The 11,225-nt window shown below is 59.4% G+C and overlaps 2 protein-coding genes across 2 annotated transcripts; one reads left to right on the forward strand and one right to left on the reverse strand.

Annotated features, from left to right (window-relative positions):
- Positions 1 to 300: 300 nt before the first annotated feature.
- On the reverse strand, positions 301 to 5,357 carry CHPF (chondroitin polymerizing factor). The gene is made up of 4 exons (XM_082840680.1): positions 4,805 to 5,357; positions 3,182 to 3,755; positions 2,486 to 2,665; positions 301 to 2,152 (listed from the first exon to the last, which is right to left on the reverse strand). Exons 1-4 carry the CDS (start codon positions 5,116 to 5,118, stop codon positions 893 to 895), a joined length of 2,328 nt encoding a protein of 775 aa, XP_082696806.1. The 5' UTR covers positions 5,119 to 5,357; the 3' UTR covers positions 301 to 892.
- A 938-nt stretch (positions 5,358 to 6,295) lies between these two features.
- Positions 6,296 to 10,991, forward strand: TMEM198 (transmembrane protein 198; the record flags this gene model as incomplete). The annotated part of the gene is made up of 4 exons (XM_082840717.1): positions 6,296 to 6,461; positions 8,668 to 9,243; positions 10,297 to 10,499; positions 10,854 to 10,991. 4 exons carry the CDS (start codon positions 6,296 to 6,298, stop codon positions 10,989 to 10,991), a joined length of 1,083 nt encoding a protein of 360 aa, XP_082696843.1.
- Between the last annotated feature and the right edge of the window lie 234 nt (positions 10,992 to 11,225).

Raw genomic sequence — 11,225 nt, forward strand, 5'->3', positions numbered from 1 at the left:
GTCTGGTTTTATAAAGTGCTGACAAAGTTGGGAATAAAGAGGCATAAAGAATTCTCTGTGTGTATATGTGACTAAGCTGGGAGCTGGGGCGGGGCTGGGCATATGCATGATTTGGTCCCTGGGAAAAGGAAATGCAGGCCCCAGCCCGGACAAGGAGCCTCCATCCTCAAAGCCCTCCCTGTCCCCATGCCTGCCTTACAAAAACTCAGGAATCACTAGCCGGGACTTCCTGGTGGTCCAGTGGTTAACATTCTGTGCTCCCAACGCAGGGGGCCTGGGTTCGATGCCTGTTCAGGGAACCAGATCCCACATGCCACAACTAAAAGAGCCCGCACGCTACGACTAAAGTCCCGCATGCCACAATGAAGATACCATGTGCTGCAACTAAGGCCCAGTGCAGCCAAATAAATAAATATTAAAAAAAAAAAAAAAAAAGAACCATTAGTCCACACTCAGCCAGTTTATTAAAGGCAGGGAGCTTCATCAGGACTGCAGAGGAGAGAAGTTGGGAGACACCGCCCCTTCTCTCTCAGCTCCCCCGCTTCTCCAACAACTCATCTACAGCCCAGCCCCCCAGGGGACCCTAGGAGGTGGGGCTGGCGTCAGGCAGATTGCACTGCATAAATACTCGGAGGCCACAGCCTGAATCAGCAGCGTCAAGAGGGCAGGGAGACCGGGTTTGGGGCAGAAAGGGATGGCTCCAAGGGTACCTCTTCCAGGGCTTGCTCTAAGCCCAAGGGTCCCCCAAGCCAGAGAGAGGGGGCCAGCGGGCTGCCCTGGGGTCTGAGGCTGCGGCCAGCCCTGTCCTGCGAGGCTGGCAGGTGGCTCCGGGTGGCTGGGGAAGAGCGGGGCGGGGCACCGCCTTGCCAGGGTTCAGGGGCGCAGGGCGGGGTCAGGTGCTGTTGCCCTGCTCCTGCTCGAACAGCAGCATGGCCAGCTGGGTGCGGGAGCCGAGGCCCTCGAGCGCACTCTGGCGGCAGCGGTGGTACAGGTCCTCGCTAAGCCGCGCGCTGCACGTCTGGGCCCGATAGCGCTGCAGCAGCGCGGGCTCCACCGCCCGCAGCACGTGCAGGCTGGAGAAGCGCAGGAACAGCTCATACACATCCAGGCTCTCCAGCAGCTCCTCCTCCTGTTCCGAGGCCGCCGCCAGCCGCGCTCGGGCCGCCACGTAGTCGGAGTTGTAGAAGCAGGCCTCATTGGCCGCCTGGCGATCAAAGCGGCCTGTGTCTCGGCCTAATTCAGGGGGTCCCGGGCCCTGGGGTGGGGCCACGGCCGGGTGGAAGGCCTGGAAGTGCATGGGAAAGAAGGCTTGCCAGCCAGAGATGGCATGCATGCGGCAGCGGTTCAGGAAGTCGGGGGTGAGCACCGTGTCTGGCCCGGCCAGCAGGAACAGCGTGTCCAGTGGGTGCTTCTTGGAGAGCAGATCCATGAGGCGCAGCGGTGAGGGTGTGGCTGTCTGCACGCTGAGCCAGGGCACCCGGGCACCGGGGAAACGCCGCTCCAGCTCTGCCACACGGGCCTTGACAGGTGCAAAGACATCGGCGTGGGCCGCCCGCTGTGCCTGTCGTGGCTCATACAGTAGCAGCAGGGTCAGGGTTGCTGCAGAATCGCCAGGCTCCAGTGCGGCCACGGCGAAGGCCTCCAGGAAGCCAGGGGCCAGGTCACACTCGGCTGCAGCCAGTGGCAGTAACACGGTGAGACGCGAGGCCTCGGTGACATAGGGCACGGGCAAGATCTCCACGCGACTCAGTGGCCGTAGCAACTGCACTCGGCGGGTGAGGGGCCGGCGGCCACCCTGCGGGGTCAATGCCTCCAGCTGCAAGTCCAGCGTGTACTCCATACCCCGGGCAGGATCGAAGCGTCGGTAGCCATTAACCAGCTGCTGCTTCTGGAGCCGCAGGGCCGGGTGGTACCGACGGTTGAGCTCCTCCAGGGCTGCCCCCAGAACGTCGGCCACATCAGCCTGGTCAGCCCCACGCAGTGGGCAGCGGGGCGAGCCATCAGCGCAGGAGAAAGCATGCTGTTCTGTGAAATAGTCCCAGCGCAGCACCTCAAAGCGGGAGGCCGGGCGGGACGGTGCTGGAATGCCCACGGGCCAGGTGGCTGCCCACTCCCCATCCGCTGCCAGACGGCTGGTGTTCTGGATCTCCCACTGGGTTGGAGGAACAGGCCATGAGCGAGGCATAGACCACAGGGGCCAGCACACAGCTGGGGGGCTGGGCAGGCAGAAGGTGCCACTCAGGACAGGTTCCCAGTCCCTTGCCAACCTCTGCCCACCCAGGGCCCCCCCTTATTCTTTCCCCAGATGGAGGCAGCCTAAGAGTTAAATGGGGGTCTTTGGAGAGGCTCCAGAGAAAAGGTAGAAGCAGACAGGGACTGGGAAGCAGGTTTGTTCTGTGATTCTTGTGCTAATTTTGTATTTCCCTGGGATCTCTGAGACCTCTCGGGATGCCCTCACCCCCCCCACCTCCAGCCTAGACCATACCTGTAACTCCTGGATCTCCTGGTATGTGCGTTCCAGTTCAGCTCGGGCAAAAGCCTTGTGCAGCTGGTACATGTGTACAGGGTCACGGACAGGGTGAGCTGTCAGGGCACTGCGGAAACGAGGGTCCCCCTCCTGCACGGGCTCCCCAGGGCTCAGCTCCAGGTAGCTATAATGGACTCCCTGGGGAGAGGAAGGGAAGTGGGAAACATGAGGGGACAGTCGCCCCCCCTGACCCCACCCCACCCCATAGTTTGTGTCTCATCCCTCTATCCTATGACCTGTTGTGGACTTGGGGTCAGAATTCTGTGGGCTTCAGTCTACCGTGACCAGTTGTGAGCCTGTGTGACCTTGAGCAAGCCTCTGCTAGCTCATCTGTGAAACGGGCATGCATCCTATCTCAGAGCTGTCCAGGGGCTCAAATAAAATAATAATGGCCAACACCGAACACCTACTGTGTGCAAGCCTCCCTTATTTTGTCTAATCCTTATAACAACCCTGAGAAAAAATTATTTCCATTGGTACGGATGAGGAAACCGAGGTTCAGGAGATTCAGTAATTTACCCAAGGTCACAGGGATAGAAGGTGACAGAACTGCATGGAAACCCAGGCCCATATCTCCAACCACCCCCTCTGCCTCTCAGGGAGAAGTGCACACGCCCAGACAAGAGGCACCAGTGGGGTGGCTTATCTTCCTACCTCGTGGCCGCCAGTGCAGCCCACCCCGGTGGCATCGAGGATGCAGCGGCCCAGCCACTCATCCGGGTGCGCACTGACGATGTCGTTGCGGCAGGCTTCCAGGTGGGGGCGCAGCTGCTGCAGCAGCGTGCGTGACAGCAGCACCCCAAAGCCACCGTGGCAGTAGCGGCCTGGGGCGGGCTCTCCACTGATGAAGTCCTGGGGCCGGCCCAGATAGAGGTGGGCAGCGGCTGCCAGGCTGAGGTGGCCAGCTAGGCGAGCCAGTCCGTGCGCCTCCGTGTAGGTGGCATCGGGCACTAGGAAGAACCAGTCAAAGTCGTTGCCGTGCTGCTCCAGAAGGTGGCGCAGTGCCAGGTGCAGGTGCCCGATGGGCCGCTCCTCGCCTAGCGTCACCACGGCCATCCCCGATGGTGCCCGGCGGCCCCGCGAGCCTGTCAGGAACACCACACGCTCTAGCCGGTGCCCCAGCGTGCGGTTCACAGCCACGCCCAGTGTGGGCAACGTGGCCTGTGAGGTCAGCACCGCCACGAGCAGCCTCTGCCTGATGCCCAGCTCTGTGCTGATGTAGCGGGTCCTGGGGGTGGGGGAAGAAGATGGCACAAGGTTACTAAAAAGACAACAGGGCAGGTAGAGGGCAGCATACACAGGTTCCGGCAGGTCATGTCCTCTTTGGGCCTGTTTCATTTATGATAGAATAACAACCCTCCCCCAGGGATCACGAGTATTTAAATGAAATACTGGCCTTACCATAGTGCTTTTGGGAGATGGCATTATCCATGCAGATATGAGAGATATATTTGGGGTCTGATTCCCTGTTTCATTACTTAGTGGTTGAGTCCTTGAGCAAGTTATTAAACCCATCCGAGTCTTGGGTAGCCTCATCTGTAAAATGGGGCTGATTGTATCTCTTTAAAGCACTTAGCCAAATGCTTGGCATATAGGTGCTCTACACATCATGTATACACTAATTTCTAAATAATATGCCATTATACCACAAATAAATCACATAAATGATGTAACAGAATAAACGGCATAGAGATGTAGTGAATGTGTTTGGGGGGGTCAGGGGTTCCAGTAACTTACCTTCCGTAACACAGAAGGTAAGTTGCAGAACTGGAATTTGAACTTGGTGTTACTTCGGAGAAATTATTTCAACTCATAGGCACAGAGGCATTAATGGAATGGGTACATCACCCTTTTCCCACAAACCTCCGCCCCCCCCCCCCCGCCAGGTGCCCACCCAGGAACAAGAGATACAGGTAATCCTACTTCTCTCTTTTCTCTTTCCCTCTCTCTATGCACCCACTCTATATACTAGTCATTTCTCTAAACCTAATACTGAGCCAGGGAGCTATGAGGACCTTTGGGGGGGGGTCCATGGGGTCAAGCAGGTTTAGGGCAGAGGCGGGCAAGTTCTGCCCGGGCCTGGATGGGGCCCAGAGAGGCCTCAGATGGGCTCCAAACCTCCCTGGGAAGCAGGGCCGTCGGAAATTATCGGGGCCCAACGACTTCCTGGCCGGTCAGACCCTTCCTTCCGGGGCCTGACCCAGCCCCTGGCGGCCTCCACTGCGCGTCCGTCCCAGCCTGTTCCCAGCGGGTGGGGCTGGCGAGTCTGATCCCTACCTGACGGCCTTTTTGGCGGCCTGGCCAGGCTGTGCGGGGTGGTAGGGCAAGACACGCGGTTCCCAGTTCTCCCCGGCGCCTGCACCGGCCCCGGGCCTCTCGCGCTCCGCTCCGGGCTGCACCGAGTTGGGCCGGCGCGCCGCGTTGGTGTTGCCGCGCGGCGGCAGCTCAGAATCTCCGGGTTGGGGCGGCCCTGGGCCACAAGGCTCCTCCACCCAGGTGACGCTGAGCAGGCTCAGAGTGAAGCCCAGGGAGATGCCCACGGCCACGGGCCCTGCGGGCCGCAGCACCGACAACAGCAGCGATGCCCGCATGGCGCCCGGACCGCGGGCCCCCGGCCCTGGAGCAGCCCCAGAGCAGCAAGAGGAGGCTTCGAGGGGGCGGGACCGGGGAGGGGGCGGATCCGGAGGGCCCGAGCCAAGCGGGCGGGCCCCCTCCCTCCCCGCCGAGCAGAGCCCGCGGCCCGAGCCGAATCTCCTGCGCCTCGTTCCGATCGCCCTCCAGCCGCCGCTCGGTACCGCGCGGGTCCCGGCGCTGGGCGCGGGAGCCTCAGCCGAGGCCGCCGCTGTCCGACGTGTCACTGGGAGGGCCCCGCCCCCGGGGTGGGGTCTCGGGCTCCGGCTACCGGAGAGGGAGGAGAAGGGGGAGGTTAAAGGGGAAGGACCCCCGGAAGTGCCCCCTCCTCAGTGCGGGAGAGGCAGACGTCGGGGGCGGAGTCCCCTACCTCCCCCCGGCGTGGTTGGTGCGTCCTGTGTGACGTCAGAAGCAGCCCGCCCCTGCCTGGATGGTGCGCCCTGAGTGACGTAAGGAGCAGAGGCCGGAGCTGTCCATCAGCACCAAAGGCCGCGGGCGGGCTCAGGGCATGGGGCCGCGGCTCTGGGGCAGCCCGAGCCCCTGCTCCTGCTCCTTTCCCTTCCCCAGGCCCAGCCTAAGTGCCCGGACGTCGCGGGACTGGAGTGCCAGCCGGTGTCGGAGGCGGAGCGGCGTCGCCGCCGCGCAGGGACCGGTCCGTCCGGCTCAGCAGCCCCCTTCTCCTCACCGCGGACTTTTACCGGACACCAGTCAGCTGGAGCCTCTGGCGCCCGGCAACCCCGGCCGGAGAGCCTCCTTCGCTCAGAAGCTCAGGTCGCCTCCAGCCCAGGTAGATCTTGGACGATCCCAGATTTAGCCGCCCACAGACCAGTCTCCTGGCTGCCTCCTCACCGGCAGCACACTGCCCTCATCTCCCCCCAACCCCGTCCCCCTTTTAACTTCTTCATCCCAGCTCCCTCTAGCCAGGCACTTTCCCCCCTTTGTCTTTTGTCCCTTACTTCAGGGATGCTTCCAGAGCTGTGTGATGTGTGCACCACTCCTTTGTCCACTGTGTCCTTCCCTAGTTCTCCACTCCTACTCTCACCCTCATCCTGGTGGAGACCCAGGACTCCTCCTTGACCCCAACTTCCTCTCTGTCAGGCTGACGTGGGAGGGTGACTCCCTACTGTTCCCAGCACTATGCCGGGCACTGCGGCGACACTTCGGTTCCAGCTGCTGCCCCCCGAGCCAGATGATGCCTTCTGGGGTGCACCCTGCGAACAGCCCCTGGAGCGCAGGTACCAGGCACTGCCAGCCCTCGTCTGCATCATGTGCTGTCTGTTTGGAGTCGTCTACTGCTTCTTCGGTGAGACCCCATCTCATTCCTCACTCGGGCCCCCCACCGTTTCCTCAAGTTATTTTCCTGAGGCACCCCAAACCTTCTTTAGAACTTTAGCACTACCATGAACTATGTTTCGTTTCTCTTTTTTTCATCCCACACGTTTGTAGATAATTTAGACTGTAGATCCTAGAGAACACAGGGTTTTGAATTAGGCATGCTTGAATTTGAACCGGGTTCTGCACTTTACTAATTATGATGCCTTGGGCACATTGAACTTTCTAAGCCTCAGTTTTCTCATCTGAACAGTGGGAACAAAGATATTTGTCTCACACGGGGGGCGGGGGCGCTGTGAGAATTAGTAAGCACTCAATAAATAATAGCTATTGTGGTGAAGATGTGTTTAGGTCACTGTGCTAGGTAGGCATTGAAAACATTTAGGAGGGTGAGTTAACATGGTCCCTTACCACAGGGCATATTGTCTGATGAAGAAGAGACTTCTGGAACATTCACATCTGTGATACATATTAGAGGAAGCTAAATGATACATATCAGAGTCACACACATGGAGATGTGTGTACGAGTCAGCCTCCAGTAATTGGGGCTGCTGTGTGTCCAGGACGCACAAGGGAGTTCACTTGGAAAGGCAACTGGGGGCTGAAATCCAGCCCATGCTCTACTTGCCAAACTCTAGACCTCGGCACAAGGCTGTTTTGCCTAGAGGAAGGCACAACTCTTTTATAATTTGCACCAAGGTGCCAGATGGTCTAGTGGAGTAAGTGCCCAGTGACTCTACAGCAAGAGGTACAGAACTTCAGGTAAAAGAGAGCTTTATGGGCTGGGCATCCAAGGGACGCCTCCAGGCAGGGCATTATAGGTGACTGGATGAAGTGAAAAGGAGGCTTGGAGGTCTGCGTTCCAGGTTGAGCAGAAGTGGGGCAGGACTTGTGCTCGGCAGCCTTTACATCTCCCCCTAGAATGGCTGGATAGGCAGGGATGGGAGCCAGATGGTCCCTCCACTTCCACCCCCAGACTCTGGACCAAACAACTGCAGAGTGGGCAGGGGGAAGAGCCCCTCTAAGGGTTCAGGACACATTCTGGGTCTCCAAGGAGTCTGTGTCACCTTGCCCCCTCCACTATTCCTACCCACTCCCTCTACAGTTGCTCAGTGCAGCCTGCCATTCCCTCTCCTGGGCTTCCCTGACAACCTACCCTTCTTGGAGGCTCCCATTCTCGGGCTCTTGGACCCTTTGAGCCCTTGTGCATGCCCTACTCCTCTTTCCAACCCCAGAACCTCCTGGACTCCAATGCTTCCCCTCATTCTTAGAACGGACTCTCCTCGTTATGACCTTTCTCTTTGGCTCTCCCTGACCCTTTGACCCCCATCTCTGACTTCCATCTTCTCAGCTTTCCAGGATCTACAGGTCCCTCACACTTCCAGGTACCCTTAATGGGCCTAATGGCCCTATAACCTCCATTTTTCTGAAACACCACAACCACTATTTCCCCCGATAATCCTCTCTGACCCCCTATGACTCCTTGTAAGGCCCAGTGACCCCTAATTACCCCCCAGCTACCTCATTACCTTCCATCCCTCTGACTCCCTCTATTACTCTTAACATAGGGGAATCCCTATGACCCCATTGTCTGTTTACCCCCACCACGATTTCAGTGATTCCATTTCTCTGGCTTCAATATTACCCTTGCTCAGAAACCGTTTCATACTCTCAGTGATTCCACATCTGTCAATTCCCCTGACATGAAAAGACCCCATCTTTCTGAACCCGTGTGACCTCACCTCTCAAGTTCTTTCTGACTTCCAAATACCTCATGGCTCTGAACAATCTCTCTCTAAGGAGCCCAGTGACTCTACTGCTGATCCACTTGTGACCCCAGTGGCCTCTCCCTCTGACCTCTATGATCCCAAAGACCCCAGTGACCCTATTACTGAGTCACTCTTGACTCCAGTGATCTATTTCTATCTCAAAAATCCAACACTCATCTCAATGACCGTCTGTTTTCCCGGTGACTCCCAATGACCTGTTTCTCTGATCTTCCTTGACCCCAGTGGTCCCTTCACTGCCGCCCTCAGGACCCCAATGACCCCCAATTCTCTGATCTTACTGTCCTGCCTCTGGTTCCCCTGGGATTCCTTGTCCTTGACCCCTCTGACCTCCTACCTCCAGCCCAGTGACCTCATTTTGGTCTCTCACTAGCCGCTGTTCGCTTCCAGGTTACCGCTGCTTCAAGGCAGTACTCTTCCTCACTGGGTTGCTGTTTGGCTCGGTGGTCATCTTCCTGCTGTGCTACCGAGAGCGGGTGCTGGAGACGCAGCTGAGTGCCGGGGCGAGTGCAGGCATCGCGCTGGGCATCGGGCTGCTCTGCGGGCTGGTGGCCATGCTGGTGCGCAGCGTGGGCCTCTTCCTGGTAGGGCTGCTGCTCGGCCTACTGCTCGCCGCTGCCGCCCTACTGGGCTCCGCGCCCTACTACCAGCCAGGCTCTGTTTGGGGCCCCCTGGGGCTGCTGCTGGGGGGCGGCCTGCTCTGCGCCCTGCTCACGCTGCGCTGGCCCCGCCCGCTCACCACCCTGGCCACCGCCGTGACGGGTGCCGCGCTCATCGCCACGGCTGCCGACTACTTTGCCGAGCTGCTGCTGCTGGGGCGCTACGCGGTGGAGCGTCTGCGGGCCGCCCCCGTGCCCCCCCTCTGCTGGCGGAGCTGGGCCCTGCTGGCACTTTGGCCCCTGCTCAGCCTGATGGGTGTTCTGGTGCAGTGGCGGGTGACCGCCGAGCGGGACTCCCACACGGAAGGTGAGGAGGCACAGGCCAGGGTGGGTGTGAGAGAAATGGGTGCTTGAAGGGGGTGGGTCTGAGCGACGGTGCATGGGGGAAGGAGCTGTACACACCAGCAGCGGAAGGCCTCAGCTGAGTTAGAGAGCTGGCCGGCTCTGGCTCTGGGAGCTTCAGTGCTGGGACGGGAGCTTCAGTGCCACCATTCCTGCCACAACAACAGATGGAGCAGTGGCTCTGCGCCAAGCCCATTCCAGGCACTGGGGATGCAACGGAGACAAAACAGAAGAGGCCCCTGCCCTGATGGGGTTGCATTCAGGGTGGGGGAGACAGACACTAGACACACAAGTTAACAAGATAATTCCCATTGTGTGGAGTGATATGAAAGAGACGTGCAGAGTAATGTGAAATACAGACAGGGTGGCCAAGGAAGGTCACTTGGAAGAGGTGACATTTAAGCAGAGACCTGAAAGATAAGGGGCCAGCCATGCAAAGAGCTCGAGAAGAGGGAATAGCAAGGGCGAGGGGAATGAGCTTGGCCTGTTGAGGAAGTCGGGCGGGAGTGGTGGGTGAGGGATGCCGATTGTGTGGGCGCCGTGGGCCGTGATGAGGACTCTGGATTTCATTAGATGGGTGGTGAGATGCCACTGGAGGTTTAAAGGAGGGAGGATATAATCTAATTTAGCATTTGGGATGCTTATTCTGGCTGCTGAGTGTAGAAAGCATCAGGGAAGGCAAGCATAGAAGGGGAACCATGGAGGAGGCAGTTTAGTTGTCCAGTCGAGAGATGATGATGGCTGGTCTAGGTGAGTCACCTATGGCTCCAGACTGGGAGAGGGGTAGCAGCTGGGAAGCAGGCACCTAGAGTCTAGGAATCTTCCATGAAGACCTTTGGAAGAAAAGAACTGTGGGAAGTCCCATCTGGGAGGTGGGACGCCAGGAAAGTAAAGGAGGAGAGGTTTCGGATGAGGGGAATCTGGGAGCCTGGAGCCCTCAGGTTAGAAGGGACAGGGAGGTTTGGGCGAGATGAGGCACGTGGGCCCCTGAGACCCTGCTCCACCCACCCCTTCACAGTGGTCATCAGCCGGCAGCGCCGTCGTGTGCAGCTGATGAGGATTCGGCAGCAGGAAGAGCGCAAGGAGAAGCGGCGCAAGAAGAGACCCCCAAGGCCTCCCGCTAGAGGCCCCCGGGCTCCTCCAAGGCCTGGGCCCCCTGACCCTGCTTATCGGCGCAGGCCAGTGCCCATCAAACGCTTCAACGGAGACATCCTCTCCCCGGTGAGCACCCCGAGTGGGGAGAAGGGAGTGTTGTAGACTCTGTCCAAGCAGGACTGGGCCTTCCCCAGGGGCTGGTCACTGTCTAGAAGGCCTAGCGCTTGTCCACCCATCGTAACCCCTGTACTGGGAGCCTGATGGGCTGGGGAGAGGTGTCCTGAGCGTGAGTTTTAATGAGGTATAGTAGGGGGTAGCATCTCAGTGCTGTGGACTCTGGGTGTGGTGAGGTCCTAGGCCGACAGCAGACCATGACACGTCTCAGGCTCGTGACAGTGCAGGCTGAGCATGTCTGCCTGGGTGGCTTTCAGGGCAGGGGTCTGCAGCGGCACTCTCACACCTGTGTTTACTCTCCCACAGAGCTACATCCAGAGCTTCCGGGACCGGCAGACAGGGAGCTCGCTGAGCTCCTTCATGGCCTCGCCCACAGACGCGGACTATGAGTACGGGTCCCGGGGACCGCTGACGGCCTGCTCTGGGCCCCCCATGCGGGTATAGCAGTCTCTCTGCTCCTGCCCGCCTACACTCATCGGTCACCAGCTCTGCCAGCTTGGGGAGGCCCGCTGGGCCGTGACTCAGCCCACCTGGCCCTGTGGCCTTTGGCTGTCTCTTTCCCCACCCCGGAGAGGGATGGCCTGGCCGCCAGAAGGGAGGACCTATCTCAGGCTGCCTGGCCTGAGGGGAGAGCCTCCTGCCAAGCTCCCGAGGGGCTCCTGAGGGACTCGAGTGTGA

The sequence above is a fragment of the Leucopleurus acutus genome (genome assembly GCF_964270905.1).
Source record: "Leucopleurus acutus genome assembly, chromosome: 6".
NCBI classification, from domain to species: Eukaryota; Metazoa; Chordata; class Mammalia; order Artiodactyla; family Delphinidae; genus Leucopleurus; species Leucopleurus acutus.